We start from the raw sequence: 19,037 nt of genomic DNA, 5'->3' as shown, positions 1-19,037 counted from the left end.
TATTACAAAAAAAAAAGTAATTCAATTCCAAGGAGATACAAGGCAGGCACTTGGCAATGCCTTAAAGGAGGAGTGTTAAAAGTTTTTTGTTTGTACTACTTTGGTTATACAACATGAAGTTGTTCTTATACTTTTCAAACTATGAAAATGAAGAGAAAAAGGTGCTCCTGATAAATTAAATAGAAACTGACTTGCAAGACCTCCATTATAATGCATAACAATTTCCTATGCAACTTCTGCTTGGATTTCAAGGTTGGATACCACTTTAAAGTCACTTTGAGTAGCACTTAATTGATCCACAGATATGACACATATTAATCACTGTTAGTCTAAATATAAAGAACCATGAATAAAGCCCCCGGAGATCTTGCCAAAATGTAAGATATAAAAAACATGTATATATACTCTAGCTAACAAAGGGGAAAAAATCCTTACTCTGGATTAACAGCTTCCATCAACATCCAGGCAAAAGAAATTAAACCAACAGCAAGGCTACTTCACAGCAAGATTTATTAATACATCCAAAAGAAAGAAAGAAAAATCATTTTGTCACACTATATACAGATAATACATACAGTGTTTTATACACATATTACATCAGTTTTTACACAAGAAAAATATACATAAAAATGTAAACTTTTGTATACAAAAACCCTTAAACAAATTAAACAAGGACCAGAAAACAAAAGGAGACCAATCCATTATTATTTCATCAAATTTTTAAAATGGTAATACAGTACATTCATTGAGATATACATGGAAAATGTGAGCCATCTCTTCTTGTTTAAAGGGAAATTACAAACCAAAGCCCATCATTTCCCCAAATGTGGTCTCCCCACCAGCAATAGCACACCCAATACCATGGATACGCCTTTCCTCAGAACTGGGGGCCCTGTCCCCAAACCTGCCAATCTCATCTTGCTCCTACAATCTGGGTAGAAACAAGTGGCTTCTAGCTTTTGTGCATATAACTAAGCTTCTAGCCACTATTAACACAGAGAAGAGTCTCAGTTTGTAAGTTCCCTTTAAGCAGCTTTTTTTTTTTTTTTTTTTTTGTATCTATATTCTAATGTATGGCCTGTTGAACATACTTGTGTGCCAAGGTAAAGGAGAACACTGAAAAGGAAGGGCTTTGAGGACGGCTCGTCCTTGCTACCGTGCAGCTACTTTGTTAGAAGAGATTTCAAAACTGTGCAACCTGTTGTTTTACTGGTTTTGAATCTGTTACCTCACCTTTGATTTCCCACTGCAACTTGGTTTCAGCGTGCACTTCAGTACTCTGGTTAGTACCATACAACTGCCAAGAGGCTTCTGTTAAAGGCTGTTTCTGATATCAAGTTTTAGCTAAGCTACTCTGTGAAATCCCTCAAATCCCAACTTCTCTATTTGTGTCTTCAGGTGTATTCTTACTCCATCTGTTTTTTGTTAACATCTTACAATTTAGGATTGTCCATCTACACTCCTCTCTCTAGAAGGTCTTGAAATGGAATCTGCTGCCAACTCATCACAAAATAAAATACTGAACAGTTTTTTCTTAGTATTCTTCCATTCAGCATGTCAAACTGATATACTAAGGAAAAATACCTGAAGCTGTGGGGAGTAAGAATTAAATCTAGGTCGGGTACATGCAGACTTGGAGTTCTTTTAAAACAAAAAAATGTCTGGGAAGACCTTTGACTAAATAAATGTAAAACCTGCTTAAGATAACTTCATGAGAGAGCTGTCTTTTCTCAAAGTTGAATTTTGAACAAGGCAGAATAACAAGTAGGTGATAAATTTCCCTGCAGCTAGAGCGTAGTTAACTTCCCCCAGGCAAAATGATCTCAATGATCATTAATTATTAACGAAAGGAAGAGGCAAATTGGTGAATTAAGTTGATCTGGGAGATGGTGGATGACATACGGTAATGGAAATGTTAGGGTTGCTTTGTAACTGAAATAAACAGGCTGGTTTGTGGTATATCTCCATTTCAGAGAGAGGAAGACATATAAGGGGCCTCAAGTGAGTCTCCAGTTCTCTTCCTCTCCTGGGATAGGTGGCATTTTAAAAATGACAGTCTCCCTTTCAGTTAAAAAAAAAAAAAAAACAATAAAAGGAAAAAGAGGAGAAATAAATAATGTGTGGACCTCTTTAGATGAGACTTCTAAATGTTCTTTAAATAACTTTTGATAATGTATTTTAAATCATTACATACAACTGCTATCGCAGTGACAATATTCCAGTAGGGGTAGCATTTTGCTAAATGTAAAAGATTGCCATTTAAAACTCATACATATACATGTGTATATACAGTATATAACACTATTTATATACATATATATCTAGAGAGCAACATTTCATTGCCTTTGAATACCTATATATTCACTCACACAATATATACTAGAGACATACTGTGTGAGTATATAGGAAAGTATATGTACACATGCTCCAACATGTATATATACACTTCTGTCTGTGTGTGCATAAAAGCTTTAAAGGCACAATATATAGGGATGCAAGTTTTCCAGAAAGCTGCAGCAAAGTTAAACCAGAATGTCACAAATGTGAGAAAAGTCAAAAGGAAATATAGCAGAACTCATTAAAGCAGTTCATCATGAAGAAAATGAGTTATAGAATTCAAGAGGCTTTCCATTAAAATGAAAATGGTAAAAGTATGATCAAATCACAAAGTAAAACAAAATTTTAAAATGACAGTCACAATAAATGACAAAATAAATATAATACTGATTTCAATCATAAAAGCACAATTATATTTTTTCAATTTAAGTTAAAACATCCCCAAATTATCTGGGTAAAACTTTCAAAGTAGTTCTGTTTGAATGTTGGTCTTTTGTTTATTGGTTGGTTGTTTTTGAGACAAATGATGCCCAATTTTCCAAATTACCATAGAAAGTATTGCCAAAATTTGTGTCTTCCAGGAAATTTCAGAGACAAATGAAGTGTTAATGAAATATGGTTAGGCCAAATGATTCTGGTGAAAAGGACCTAATAAAGGAGAAAGAAACACAAAGAAGTGTGATTTTTAAGTGGTGAGAGACTGACTTAGAAGTCAACGAAAATGAAGAATAGTGGGATTGGCCAGTAAGAACATTTCTAAGAGGAATTCATAAACAAGACTATAATCCTAAGGACTTTCATCTTTGTATGCTCTGATGATTACACTAGACTGTCCCTCTTCTTGCTTATAGAATAATCCGCAATTCTCCAAAGATGTATAATCTTGCTTAACAAAGGCTGTTTATCTATTATACACACACTTTTTTTCTTTTAGGGAAATATATGTATATAGATTTATCTATACACACACATATACATACGTGTATATATAGATTTATACAAATGTATAAATAAACATAATACTTCTCTATCTTTCCATCAACAAGGCAAGTTCACATTCAGCAAAGTGCCACCACATCCCATATACACATCTCTGTACAGATATACACAAAAGGGCTTAGCTTCACCCTTCAATCGGGGGAATTTATTCTAGCAAATCCCATTAACCAGTAAGTGAAGGGAGAAATGGCACCAATACAACCTCCCTTCTTTCATTTGCATGCATATGTACAAGAAATACGCCGATTTTGTAAAAATCCATAAAGCAAGAGTGAATGAAACTGGGAGATGCTGCAAAAAATACAACTGTAAAAACATACAAAAAGCTTTCCTAGGTCTTGAGTATATCTAAAATGAATGAGGCTTCAAAGATAACAACAAATCCAGACGTTATTTATCAGAAGTTGTTTTAACATGTTTCAAAGTACGATTTTTTAATGTTAAAAATAAATGTGATTGGAGCATTTAATAAAACTCTAGCTTTGACTATTTTAGACCACCAGACACTTCAGTAATGAATGTATAGCAAAATGACAAAACTCAAAATACAGGAATGCATTTTTTAAAAGTTGCATATAAACCAGATAAAGTCAAGGGTAGCATAATTTTCCTATAGCCAAAATATGGTGGTTTGGGGGCATGCTAACTTCATAAAATAATAACATAACTGAGAAATTTTAAAAAAAATTTTGGAAATAACTGAAATCAACCCAGCTTTGAAATGTGCATGGTGAAATGATCCCACCAACTCTTTAAACAAAGGAGCCCCTTTAAAAATGTCATTCTTTATAAAAGGCCTCTACTTTTATTTCACCAAGAAAAGGTGATCCATAATATTTTATAACTCAGAATATGAAAAAATCTATTATTAACATAAAAAAGGTTCAACTGATCTCTGGTCCCATCACCCCAATAGACAAACACAGCTCATGTCCAGGTCTGTTTTTCTCTTATTTTTACACTCAAAAGCAAGAGGCTGGTCTTAGAACCTGCTGTTTCTTGTGTTATTTTAAAAACGTAGCATAAGCTAATTAAAAGCTTGAAATAAAATGCACATGATATCAGAGCTAGCCTTTTAACATAACACAATCAAGAATTTGGTGTGTTTATACAACAGAGACAATGAGAAAGGAACTCCAACGTCCTCAACTAAATAAATCATATTTCTACCATACATTCTGTTGCCTTTCTCTTTTTACGTAAGCACACATTCATTTCTCTCATACACGTGCCCCCAATGTATATTTTTGCATGTGTGTAAAAACACAGACAAATACATGCACACAAGTACTTTAATTCTATTTTTAAGTCACAGTGGGAATTCCTTAGTGAGGAGGGATAAAAAGTTCCTGAATAAGACACTGAGAACATCTAGATTTATTATTTTTCCTATTTTACTTCCCAACTTACAGAATAAACTGTAATTAAAAGAATAAATCCATAGGAAATAAAAGAGGTCTTAACTTAACTTACAAATTCCAGCTACAGTAGTTGGGAGTTTTTACTTGATCTATGTATTTCTATTTACCCTGTAACTAAGCTTCTAGCCATCTTAAGTGTAAACCACAGATCATTGACTAAGGAAACGTGATTTCTCAACGGTTCTATGAGCAGTAATAAATGGTCTAAAGGTGTTCTACATTTTGAGGCCCCAGGATATCCTTCTATTTTATAAATCTGCAAGGTAGCAAAGGATAGCTATACACCTTGACACGGCAGAGATCCAGTGTAAAAAGGTGCTTCACTAGTTTGTTTTGTCAAAAAAAAAAAAAAAAAAAAAAGCTCATATATAATTTTTTAGCTATTAAACACATAGGCAACATAATTCATTACACTCAATACAGCTTTAGTATAAAACTTATAATTTATGAGGTGATGTTAATAGCATAAATTAATATACCTTTTCTCTTAAAATCTACAATAAGTATTCTGAAAGCTCATTGGGGAAGGAAATTTTTAAATAAAAGTTTTAAAGCTGTGCATGGTGGGAAAGGATTCTGTATGCTGAGGCTGAGATGAGAGCCTGAAGGAGAAGGAGAAGCGTCCCAAGCAAGACACCATGGGCTACGAAACCAAACGTTTTCTCTTTCCTGCGCTCTCTCAATGATGAGTCACCTTTAGTTGCTTTTAAAACGAATTTCTTATTTTAAAAACTGCCCTAATTTCCACAAGGAATCCCTGAGACATACTCAATACTATACAGTGAAAAGAATTATCACTGTTGAGAGGAACTGATTCAACCCTTCCGAGCAGATGAAGACAACGTCCTAAGTACCAAACTTCCCCATCCCTTCCAGGCTCATCAGCTGGAGCCAACTGTACTTCAGTGACACAGGGTGGAGCCATATCAGGGCAAATCAGTCTATTCTCCAAGTAAAAGCAAGGGGTGGCGTTGCATTGGAGCCTTCTGCACTGCATGTTGGAAAGTTTTCCATGAGGAACTTTGGGTGCATACAGAGCTTACTTCAGTGGCCCCCAGCTTAAAAAAAAAAAGAACCTAGTGAAAGACAAGGTTCTCTTGGGCTAGGAGCAGTACAGATCAGGCATGTGTGTGTGTACACATACTTCAGTGCTGGGGGTGGGCTGAGCAAGCAGGCAGAAGGGAGAACCGGAAGGAAAGCTGTGCTCCCCTACTTTGCTAAGAGTGAGACAGGTCTTCTCTTAGAAGACTGTTTTCCCAAACTGCACTTGAGACCACCACAACGCTGCCATTTAAAGTAGCCAAACATTCCCAAGCTTTGGGAACCTGGGGGGGAAAAGGTCACCCCACATTTGCTCTTTCACTCTCTCTCAAATGCCACATTTCCTTTTATTTGCTCTGTATCACAGTGCAGAGAGGGGGAAGCTAACAAAAAAATCAGAGTAGGAGTAAAAAGAGAGAATTTTTGCTATTTAGAAATAAGGCTAAGTCTGACCCACAATTTTTGCATTAATGACACTGGTTATTAGAAGAGACATAATTACTCATTTATGGTTTATGTTTTCTTTCCTAACTCACTGATCAGAAAAAAAACACACTTGAGATATTCAAATATATTCTTCACTGATCTCTCATTACACATCTTTTTAAAGACAGTATTATTAAAAAAAAAAAACAAAAAACATTGCTTTAATTTACTAAACACGGATTTTGTGTCCCTCCAGTATATGATATTGGGTTTCCCTGGTGGCTCAGAGGGTAAAGGGTCTGCCTGCAATGCGGGAGACCTGGGTTTGATCCCTAGGTTGGGAAGATCCCCTTGGAGCTAAGGAAATGGCAACCCACTCCAGTATTCTTGCCTGGAGAATTCTATGGATGAAGCAGCCTGGTAGTCCACGGGGTGGCAAAGAGTTGTACACAACTGAGTGACTTCACTTCAATATATGATATTAGAAATCTTTATAAAGTTCAGGGTATTAAGCAGTCACTGTATTGTTTTACTTTTCTATAGAATGCCCATTAAAATTCAGTTGTTTTCAATGTATTGGGGAGGGGGAACAAAACCTATGTTCTGTCACATATATATTTCCACACTCACCTTTCTCCAAGAAATATAATTCTCGGCAGGAAAAAAAATCCTTGGAGCAATGTAGCTGTCTGTGATGAAACATTTGGACTGACTACACTTTCTTCCAGGGAATCCTTTAAATTGCCTCATTAAACTGCAGAATTCTCTTGACCATTTAAACAACCACTGCATTATTCTATATATACCAGATTAAAAACAGAATTTAATAAGAGTGTTAAAAGAAGGCTAAAAAGAAAGAGGATGAAGAAACCAGAAACTAAATACCTAAACAAATTTTAAATGAATTTCAAACCTATTAGCTTGAAATGATAGTTTAGTGTTATTAATAGCCTCAGCTCTTTGCAATAACAAACCACAGCAACCTTTTGAACTAACTTGGAGAAAAAAGCAACTTCCCTCCCACAAACACTGTGGATGAAGCTACCACCACCATTACCAGCCCCGTAAGGCAGGGGCACAGGAAGGACTGCAGGCAAGTATCAGTGAACTTACAGGACAGGGGTGACCTACACAGGCTCAAATTCTAGTGCCAAATGATAAAAGCCCAATAGTATGGATCAATAGAAATATTTTTTTCAGGTAAGAAGAAAATCACACAGGTAGGGCAGCTGTGTGTATCATGGACACTGTCTTTGCCTCTGTGGATTTACGATCATGGACCGAATGACCTCTGATAAGGAAAAGTTTTAGTGTTAGTCACAGAAAATGATGCTACTTAACTTGCAGTTGAGAGATTAGGCTTATTTAAGAAATAAATCTTATAAATAATTATTTGGCAAAGATGAAGTATTCGCTTTCTTTAGCCTTAAACCACTCAATAACTATGATTTTAAGGAAAAGAAAAATTTTTTTCCAACTTTATGTCCATACCTACTATTTGCTTCTCATTAAATTATACTCTTTTCATGGAGGGACTCTAGGCACATCAAACTGCCAGCCAACATGAAATTGCTCAAGAAGTCATTTATGAGACAGTTCTAGTTCACATGGTAGGTTACTAGAGAAAAGAATTCTTTGCCATATAAGCTATGTGGTGATAATTAGAAAATTTTTCCATTGCATAGTCTGTCACTTGGTGGGTTAAATGTAATTGCTATTTACTATTGTGGATTGTTTACTAACTACATAATCTACCCAGATGTGCAAATAGCTAAGCCATTTTTACAGAGGAAAATCAATGTCTTAAGCACTTTAACTAAAATAATATTAACAGTTATGTAGAGACCATAAAGGAGAAAAACAGATCTTTCCTTCGGATGCTATAGATCACAGCCAGTGAACATTATACATTAGCATGAAATTCAGATTCTCAGAGCACAGAATGTATCCATTAACTGCAGCAACTTTGTAAATTGAATCACATTAACACAATCTAACTGGCCTTTCTAAATGGTCCCAAAGAACTGCAGAAACAGAGTGAACCTTCTTTGCCACTATTTCTCATGAGTTGAGTTTTAACACTAAAATGAAAACTAGTATCCACGTAATAAGATAGAACTTTATATAAAATTTGTTTCTGATTCCAGTATTGCCTTATTGGAGCATTAAGTGCTATTTTAAAAGACACTAATTTTCATATTTCTGGAGTAAAAGATATTTCATTTCTTTCTTTCCATGTTAATAGCAAACCTGCTGCTAAGAGACTAAAATTGCTCCATTAGCTCAACCAACAACGTAACGGTTATCTCTGGGTTCACAGATGTTCTTCTCTTTCCAAAAAGGGACTCACAAGAAACAGCAAGAGTAAAGTGAATCGCAAGCTTGGATATTTGTTTTGAAGTAGACAAAGTGAGAAGAAAAAAAAATTTTTTTTTGCTACTTTCTTAAATCTACACGGGTACTTTCTACAGGTGCCCTTTCTTCAGCTATTATCATGGGCATCTACACAAAAACGAATTTACCCAAAAGTTTTTGGTGTGAAGCTGTAACTGGCAACATTCCTGATCATTTCATGCCTCCTTACCAGAAAGCAGGAAAGGGCTTAAAAATGCACAGAAAACAGAAAATTGCAAACAATAAAATGTGCAACTTACTGCAAACTCAGTTTCGATAACTGAAGAATTTTAAGCAGCTACCACAAGGGACAAATTGCCAGACAAATTCAAATCGACATCCCATGACTTTCCCTTCACTGTCAAAGAAGGGCTGATAAGAAAGTCAATGTGTATGTACCACTTTTACCTCAGTAAAAAAGAAAGTCAACGGGCTGCTCTGCTACAACCTGTGATTAGTACACAATGGAGACGGAATCGAATCACTAAGAATGGACAATTAGCACGTGATGGTTATAATGGGATATGAAGAGTTCAGTGAACTAAATGACACTTTTGAGCGGAGGTAACTACTCATAATCATTTCATTACAGTACATTAAAATTAAAAAGCTTACTAACATAGGTTCACAGGTGAGAAATATTCAGATTATCTGTTCTCACCATTCAGAATAAAAATTTACGGTGCTACCAAATATAATTTTGCTTTGTGACATAATTTTATAATTTAGAAATTTCTCAATCTGCAAAAAAGGCAAAGCTATTAAAAAATAAATCTTCCAATCAATTATCATGATTAAAAAAAACCTAAATATATTACAAACATATTTTTGGCCCACAAAAAGAAAACTTCAATAAATACAAAATAGGGCATATCATGATTTCATACAGTCATGTGACATTTCCCCTCCATAATCTCAGGCACGTGGTATCTGCATAATGCCTGCTGATCACCATCATTCCTTTAAAAAGCAGAGAAAGAAAAGCTTTCAAAAGAAGGGACTGGTTAGAATTAGCATGGCATAAAGAGAAATACATAGAGGAAGTAGGAAAATACATCCAAATCTTTACCTATTGAAAAGGAATTAAGATCAAATATTCCCTGACAAATGAATTATTATATCACATCATTAATAGATATGTTCTCTCTACGCATCTTTTAAAATATATATATGTAAATTAGACTAGATTCAGGTATAAATAGCCAATGGTATCTCAAGGGACAGTGAAACTTCTCAGCAAAAGCAGAGAACAGATGCCTTTAAAATCTAGTTCCACCCTTGGGCGGAGGGTGGGGGGGTCGGGGAGAAGGCAAGTTAAAAAGAAACCTCACATATTCATCTCATAGTCACCAACTTACTAAACTATCCAATATGATTTTTAACCTTCAAGATCTGGTATTTCAAAAAAATTCCCCAAACTTAAACCTAAATACTTAAAATTATTTTAAAAGTACCAAAGGGTAAGATTTATGTCTAATTTCCATGTTTTGCTTTGAAAGAAAAATTTTAAATGTATATCCTTCAGATATTACATGTCACTTCACAACTGGTACATTGATTCTACAAGTGTCATCAACATTTTACAAACTTTACCAAAGAATCACTACTGTAAACATGAAAAATCCCAAAGCAAAAGATGGATCAAGGAGTTCACAGATTCCATCTCTCCAAACCAATCTTGAACTATCCTGCTTTTCACATCAAAATATTTTCTTTAATTACATCTTGCGAATATATTCCATGGAAGAGGGATTCAGAAACAAATGTGTGTCTAAAAAGGCAATACAACCAACCACCAGACCTCAGAATCGCAGCAACCCCTGCAGTCCCTCTGGCCAAGCTCTTCACCACATCCGCCGGGCACTAATGTGAATTCAGCTTTTTGTGTTCTGGGCTAACTTAGCAGAAAAGGGTTGTGCTACTCACGCCGCCAGACCTCCACCCTTCTCCATTCACCAAGGTCGGCTAACTCAGTGGGAAAGAATGACCAACCTTATTAGGGCTCTGAGATGTGGGAAAGGAGAAGAGACTTCTACTTATTAGGAAATAAGAAAAAAAAAAAAAAAAAGGGACAGCTGCTTCCTGCCCTGCACAGAAATACACGCGTGGGTGCACACATACACACAGGCAGTCAAAAGACTAATTCTTTTTCTTTTTAATTAAACATGATCACAATTAGGAATGGAATCCTGGCCTCATGTGGTGTTTGTTGAGCAGTTGGTGCTAAGACAGAGGCTTGAATCTGCCTCTGCACACCATTTGCCATCTCTTACACAGAACTCGATGAACAGGCTCATTCTAGCTAGAACCACCTGTAAAGACCTGGTATTAGAATGGAAAGCACTGATGTGCAGTACTAGGAAAGAGTAAAGGGCACTGGTAATCTGAGGTATCTTCCACTTCTAGGACTTGCTGCTGAAAGTCGATTCTATCCAGTCACTGTGCTGAGCCGCTAAGGAAACCACTGGGGGGAAGGTGGACCCGTCAGGAGGGAACAAGCACCAGTGCCAAGGAGCACATGTGAACACTGAAGCGAGGTCCACCGCAGGGGAACTTGTTTAACTGGAAAAGGGGAGCTCTCCTCTAGTCCCCGTCTGTTATTTTTAAAATCTTCTTTAGGAAAAAGGGGAGAGGGGGTAGGTGATAAAGAGGGAAAAGAAGATAGAAAACACCAGGTTCCCCACCTGCCTGCAAACACACAGACACGCTCAGTTAGGGGAGGTAAAGGGAGAAGACGCGTTATTGGTACTTGTAGCTGTGGCACCTGTTACTGTGAAGCCTGTGGGAGGCGCTATCGAGCTGTGGCTGGGCTGCAGGTCCTTGGGAATGCCACTGTGAGAACTCAGCTGGTGGCCGAAGGCTGCGCTGAACTGAGGGAGTTGCTGCTTGGGGGAGGTGGAGGCCAGCAGTTCAGCGGAAGGCCCCATGCCACTGAAGCTGGTCTGCGGTAACCCCGGAAGCACACTGGAGCTGCTGGGGGTCACGGTGGCGAAGGCAGGCTGTGTGGTCTCTGAGTTCGAAGTGGCGGGCGGCGTGGAGAGGGACGTGGAAAGAAGATGTCCATCAGCGACGAGAAGGTTGCTGAACGGAGAGGGGTCTCCGAGGGTGACGGGGAGATTGCCCCAGTGAGTTCTGGGGTTCACGACCCCTCCGAGTGGCACCTCAAGTGGCGTCGGGAGCAAGTGCTGCGCCATGACGGGCATCTCTGCTGAGAAGGTAGCTGCCATGGTATCACCAGAGTAAGATGTCGTGTGGGGAGAGGTGATGTGGTCACTGTAGGGAGACGGCACGTGCTCGCTGTCATAATGGCTTCCATGGGGCGAGGAGTGTGAGTGATCACTGCTGTATTGCTGTCGTGAGGTGATTAGGTCATCTGCCTTGCTCAGCAGCTGGGCAGGATGTGGCCTCTGGGAGGCATGGCTGCCATCATGAAGTCCATGAAACTGTCCTGGGAAGGCTCTCTCCCCAAGGGCACTCTGGCTCATCAGAGTGGCAGAAGTAAGGCCGACGCTGGCGGGGGCAGAGAACTGCCCCTGGATCTGCCCTGCCAGGGGTGTAGGTGGGTTAGACAAGGTAGCTGAACGGAGCAGGCTCTCATCCAGCTCTAGGCTAGAGAAGTTGTCATGGACTATACGCCCATTCAGCAGCTCCCCCAGGTCCGTGTTGACCTCTCGGCTCAAGGACGGGATCCCCGACGCTCCCGTCCCTGTGGAGAACACCCCTATTCCTCTGTCTGACAGCTCCTGGACGGGCACACCGTCTGACTGGGTGAGCACCCCAATGGTACTCAGGCACTCGAGAGAAGTCACGGCCTGCAAGGCCCGTTCAAGTTCCTCGGCCTCTTCGGTGGTGGGGAGGAGGTCTCCGTTCTTTCCTGGGTAAACAAGAGCTATCAACAAGTCAGTGGGGCTTCCACCATCCTGACCACAAAAACCATACATTGGAACTATCTGTCACGACATTCTACTAAGGGCTGGGTTGGAGAGCAAGAGTGACATATTCACGGCAGGACAGGTGAGCCTGAACCACATTTTCGGGTCACTGACAGCACTCTCACGGCCATCTCAACACAGTGTGCAATGCTCAGGAATCTAAGGATTACCTATTTAAAACCCGGGGTCACTATCTGATTATAGGTATGTTTTTACCCAAAGTTATATTAAGACATTAAAACAGAAAACATGTCAATCGGTTCACATTTGAGACAAAAGGCTGTGCAGGAGGAGCCCTGTTAGCTCTTCTGCTCTTGGGCTCTTTCAGCTGGAGGGACAGCCATGAACCCCAGAACACAGAACTCACACGTATATCTCAGCACAAAAGCAAGTGCTCAGCTCACTTCGTTGGTTACCTTTTCCCACGTTTCTGCATTACTCTCTGCTCTTCCCCTCTCACATGTCTCCCATTTCTAAGGAATTTTCATAAAATGGAAGCCACACTGATTTTCTTTCCAATATCAAAAAATCTACTGTTAGGAACTGGAGTAATCTCTGTAAAAATATCCAGTTTTTAATGGTGAAGGAAACATTCTCAGAGTAGAAAAGATTTCCCTTGAAAGCACTAAACAATTGGTGGGGTTAAGCAAACTTTGTTGTGGAAAAGTGCACTTCAACTGAAGTACCAGGTGGGGTATCAAAATGAAGACAAGTTCTAAAAAGTTCAATAAACTCAAGTTTAAAATGTCTTTATTCAAAAACAAACTAAAGTAGGGGCATTCCCTGGCAGTCCAGTGATTAGGACTCAGTGCTTTCACTGCCATGACCCCTGGTCAAGGAACTAAGATCCCATAAGCCATGCAATGTAGTCAAAAAGAAAAGGTTAGAAAATAAACTAAAATTACTGATTTTGGGGCTTCCCTTGTGGCTCAGTTCAATGCAGGAGACCCAGGTTCAATCCCTGGGTCGGAAAGATCCCTTGAAGAAGGGAATGGCAATACACTTCAGTATTCTTGCCTGGAGAAATCCATAGATAGAGAAGCCTGGTGGGCTACAGTCCAGGGGCTTGCAAGAGTTGGACTCAATTTACTGACTAAACCACCACCACCACCACTCATTTTAAAGGAATAAAGTTATAAACCTAGCCATCAAACCTACTGATTTACTAAGCCTAATTTATCATTTTTTAAAAAATGTATACCCTCTAAAGAAAATAAAATAGCTTCAGGCACTTTATATTTTCTGTCCATGTTACATGTGAGGAGGAATACTTTGAACATATTTAAAAAAAACTATTTCCCTTTTTAAAAAAAAAAATTAATTTGAAAAACCAGTTTTCTTGAGTCAAAATACTGACCATACCTTCAAAAAAATCGAAATCTTGTAAGTCATCAGGTAGCCGCGGAAGGACGTCAGAGAAGTCCTCCTGGTTCAATTCCAAGTCGTGTGGAATGTCAGTGATCTCATTGGCAATGTCATCTGGCAACTCATCAGCGCTCAGCTCCGGTGTGGATGGGCTCCTGGGGAAGATGACACGGTTGGCCCACCATTTCCACTTTACCTTTGCACCAAGTCACCAGAAGCAGAAATGGAAAACCCTAACTCAAAATAATCTCCTTGCCTACTTTAAGATCTGAAACCAGAACGGCAGACCTCACCATATGCAGTCACATATTTCTACAATTTTTCACCCATGTATTAAGAGAAGGAAACCATTTTGAGATACTATTTTTACTGCAAATTAGTAGAATGAATTGCAATTTGGTGTACTAGTAGAACGAATTACAATCTGGTCTATCAAGTGTGTCTTACTATTTTCTGGTAGAATTTTCAATCTGGCCAAAAAAAAAAAAAAGATAAAAGAGATAAAACTGAAATTTGCAGCTGAAACAGAAGCATCATTCATCGGGTCAAAATGCTTACTCCTGTCAAAATTAATAATGCATCACATTTCTGATGGAATGTTTCTGTTGGAACATATATGCAAGTTCTGTTGAAACAGAAAAATCTGAGAATAGACAATTAAATTCCCAATATCAGCATCTGCTCTCTTAGGTTTTAATCAAGAACTTTACTTCAGATCTAAACCCGTCAGGTATCTGGTAAAAATCCTACTGGAAACTACAGAGTCTAGGCTGATACACCACAGGGTGCCTTTAGCCTACTTCCAACGGGAAAGGAAGCCGATGTTCTGAGAACAATCAGAACACGTAAAGGAGACGCGAGTCTTGGCGCAGTCACTGACCGCATGTGGGAGGCCTCCACTGGCAGTGAGACGCTGGTGGGCATGCTGAGGTTCCCCTGGGGGACTGCAGGGGGGATGGGCTTCTGGGGTCGACGAGGTCCACGCCTTCTCTTCTTCTTGTGTTTTTTGGTAAGTGCAGGAGGCTTGGTTTTTTTCCTGGGTTTCCTCTGCTGCTGGTGCTGAACTTTACGGGAGCCGTCTCCTCTCAAGAAATTATCCTTTGGAATGAATAAACGGGTATTTTTAAACTCAGATTATTCAGGAAAAAGCAAACTGCTATCTGAAAAAAAAACACTTATATCTCTTATTATTTTATACAGTGCCCCAAACTATGTATAACAATAATTAAATGAATAAGAAATTCATTTTAAAATTTAATTCACATCAATTCAATATATACAGAAAGCTCACTCCACACTGAAAAAGGCACTGTCACAGCTGCTGTAGTATAAAAGAACCGAGTAAAACTTGATTTGCACTCCAGAGGAACTTACTTGGTATCCCATGGGGAAAACATGAATACGAGTATACATAAATACTATAGGAAAAACTGGGCAATGATGATATAAATACCGTCTAAGGGTATGCAAATGGAAAATTCATTATTTGTAGTTATGTGGGATTAACGGATAAACAGGACTTTCAGTTGTTGGGATAAGGGGGAAGACCACTCTAAGCTAAAGGAAATAGCACAAATGAGACAAAAAGGACAGCAAATAACTGGGAATGGCCTGTTGCTTGAGGATATGATGGAGGGTCAAATATAAAAATCAGCTGTGAGGAAGTCTGGCACCAGATCCTGTATGACTCTGAATACTCTGCTCAGAATTTTAAACTTTATTTTATAGGCAATCGGGAATGATTTTTGATGACAGCAGATGTTTTAAAAGGATTAACTGGACTTCCCTGATGGTACAGTGGATAAAAACCCACCTGCCAATTCTGGGGACATTGGTTCGATCCCTGTTCTGGGAAGATCCCACATGCTGCGGAGCACAGCTAAGCCTGTGTGCCACGACTACCGACCCGCACTCTAGAACCTGCGATGCAACTACCGAAGCCCATGTGTCAGAGCCCGTTCACCACAACACAAGTGCACCCCTGCTCTCTACAACAAGAGAAAGGCTGTGTGTGGCAAGAAGACCTAGCGCAGCCGAAAAGTAATGGGGATAATAATAAAAGGATTGACTAACCTGCCAGCAGCACTGTAAATGAATAAAGAGAAGAGGCATGTGAATGAAGGCAAAAATTCCAATCAGAGGGCGATTTCAACAGATATTAGGAGATAAACAGCTGAGGGCAAAGTGAGCAAGAACAGAAAAGCAAGGGCTTGCTGAGAGAGAATTCTCAACATGTGACAGCTGCGTGGATGTGGTGAGGATGAGGGGAATATAAAACTCTCAAGTGTTTCTAGAGTTTCTAGTCGAGGTGATTGTTAGGTGAGGATGCTGTTCGTGGGATACAGAACACAGCAGAATAAAGAGAATCAGAGTTAAGGAATTCAGCTGGGCTCACATACAGTTTGAGGTGTGAAGATGGCAGAGGGGGAGCAGGAGAAAATTGTATCTGGTGCACAGGATGCAAGAAAGGGGTGGAGGTGTAGACTCAGAAGTTGCGACACAGTGGAAGTCCTTCAAATAATTCACATGGAGCAGGGTGACAAGGTAAGAGAGAAGACAATGGGGACACAGCTTTATAAAACTGCTGCAGTTAAGTGCGGAGGAAAAGGAAAAAGAGCCAGCAAAAACAAGAAGCTTGCAATATAACTAGCTTTCTTCAGCTAGTAGCCTCAAATCTAAATACGGTATTTCATCAATTCCCAGACGCACATTTTACTATCACTACAGTGAGGGAGCATTTTACAATAACGGCATATTATCTCTGTCAGCCAGGTCATTATAGTTGCTGCTGCCTCTCTGTACTCTCCTTGTTTGAACTGAGGTTTGTGCATTGCTGGTTTTACAATGTGGAGGAAAAACATGGGTATGCAGAAAGGCACAGAAAGAAGCAAGGTAGAAAACTGTTATTAGCGAAGCAAATATTCATTATTAAAGAACTGACCACAATCCCCACCTCTACCTTTTTTTTTTTTTTTGCAAAGCAACAACCAAATGAGAAAGGAAAATAATCAGAAAGAGAACAAAGCTGTGTTATAGCAGATGTTATATACTGCCTTTCACACATCAAGAATTAGCTGAAATCAGGAGTGAAATAGAAGATAAAAATATTTATGTCTAAGTCTAAAAAAGCTATTTTGGTAAGTATAAAATAAAAAATTTAAGTGATAAGAAATGCACTGTGCAACATTTTTTCCATCTGGGTGGTATATAAAATAATTGTGGTTTTTATGATTGATTTCACCTTTGAGTTGATGAATTCAGTAATAAGTTTTATAACCAAATACATGAAAAGATCTGAAGACTAATAAGTATCAGTAGCAACAAACATACCAAGAAAGAATAAAATTAAGCATAAATCCAAGAAATCTAAAAGAAAGTTAATCCCAGCCAAACACCTGAATCCAAACACAATTACAAACTCAAAAGTTGCAAACAAATTTAGAAAACAGAAGACAGGCTGCTTTCCAGCCTCTGTAATTCCTTTCGGTTCAACACTTGATGTCTACATTTTTTATGCCCACTATGCAGTGAATAAGCAGCTGCCAGTCCCCACCAGGAGCTGACATGCACTCCAGGATCTCCCTCTAGGACCAGTGTGGGTCTTGAATATGAGGAAGTCAGAGAGCTCTAGTTAGAAATATATAGCCCTACTAGTTCTGGTTCCAGGCTTCTTCCTTACTCTTCTATGCTTATGCTGTGTATCCTGACAACACTCTACATAGAATTGCCCGTGACCGAGGCCCCGCCTGGCTCTTGCTATCCCCTTACTTGGCTCCTCCAGAAAGCCCAGCACCCATGTCCTAGAAGCGTTCCTAAAGCCAACTGTTCCTTTACCTACGCGACTCACGAACACTGTTCACAAATACTGTTCATGAACACTGTTCACTCTCAGCGTTCTCAACTGTCCCCTTCTATTAATATTTCTCTGAAGGACAACAACCCATTTAATAACTTACCCTCTGTTCTATGAGTTCATTCCTGTTGAATACCATGTTCTGTCTGCCAGCCTGGACCTCGTACAGCTTGAGTCGCTTCTACCAATGGCTGTCCTATCCAGTGGCTGAGTCTAATTCAGAATCTCCCCCTACCCCACAAGCCATGTGCCTACCAATAATTTATTCAACGATTACTTATGGAGTATCTTTGCTCCAAGCACTGCAGATACAGCAATGAACAAACAACATTCCTGCCTTTGTGAAGTTTACATTGTAGTAGGGGAATTCAGAAAATAAACAACACACAACATTAGGTAAATACAAATGTTAGGAAGGAAAATAGGTCGAGTATGAAGATTCCCTGGTAGCCCAGTGGCAAAGAACCTGCCTGCCAATGTAGGAGACTTGGGTTCAATCCCTGGTTTGGGAGGATCCCCTGGTGAAGGAAATGGCAATCTATTCCAGTATTCTTGCCTGGGCTTCCCTGATAGCTCAGTTGGTAAAGAATCTGCCTGCAATGCAGGAGACCCCGCTTTGATTCCTGGGTCGGGAAGATCCACTGGAGAAGGGGTAGGCTACCCACTCCAGTATTCTTGGGCTTCCCCTATGACTCAGCTGGTAAAGAATCCACCTCCAATGCGGGAGACCTGGGTTCAGTCCCCGGGTTGGGAAGAATCCTTGGAGAAGGGAAAGGCTACCCACTCCAGTATTCTGGCCTGGAGAATTCCATGGACTGTATAGTCCATGGGGTCGCAAAGTGTCAGACATGACTGAAGGACTTTCACTTTCTTTCACCCATTCTTGCCTGAGAAATCCCATGGACAGAGAAGCCTGGTGGGCTATAGTCCATGAGGTCACAAAAGCGTCAGACACGATTTAGTGACTGAACAACAACAAATGAGAATAAAAAGTGGCAGGGTAGAGGGGAGGTGGAAATGAACAGACATCTGATCAGAAACCTGAATGATACGAAGGAGTGAGACATGGAGAATCTGGGGATAGAACATTCCAGGAAAAGACAAAAACAAGTACAAAGCCCCTGAGATGGGAGCGTGCTGTGCTGTGGTGTGCTGTGCTAAGTTGCTCAGTCATGTCTGACTCTTTGAGACCCCCCTGGACTGTAGCCTGCCAGGCTCCTCTGCCATGGCAAAAGGAGGCATGAAGACTGGAGTGGGTTGCCATGCGCT

The 19,037-nt window shown here is 39.5% G+C and overlaps 1 protein-coding gene across 2 annotated transcripts in view; it reads right to left on the bottom strand.

Moving 5' to 3' along the window:
• Positions 1-493: 493 nt before the first annotated feature.
• Positions 494-19,037, bottom strand: part of INO80D (INO80 complex subunit D) — a 68,180-nt gene continuing 49,636 nt past the window's right edge. For both annotated transcript variants that reach the window (XM_040228717.1, XM_040228716.1), the window contains 3 exons: positions 14,796-15,013; positions 13,913-14,070; positions 494-12,492 (listed from right to left, as the gene is read on the bottom strand). In XM_040228717.1, the coding sequence (XP_040084651.1) occupies positions 11,327-12,492; positions 13,913-14,070; positions 14,796-15,013 (1,542 nt within the window). In that variant the 3' untranslated portion in view covers positions 494-11,326. The remainder of the gene's footprint in view (positions 12,493-13,912; positions 14,071-14,795; positions 15,014-19,037) is intronic.

This window comes from Oryx dammah, unplaced genomic scaffold (genome assembly GCF_014754425.2).
Source record: "Oryx dammah isolate SB20612 unplaced genomic scaffold, SCBI_Odam_1.1 HiC_scaffold_27, whole genome shotgun sequence".
Lineage (NCBI taxonomy): Eukaryota > Metazoa > Chordata > Mammalia > Artiodactyla > Bovidae > Oryx > Oryx dammah.
Note: the sequence above shows the minus strand (reverse complement) of the source record. Positions and strands in the feature narration are given on the sequence as shown.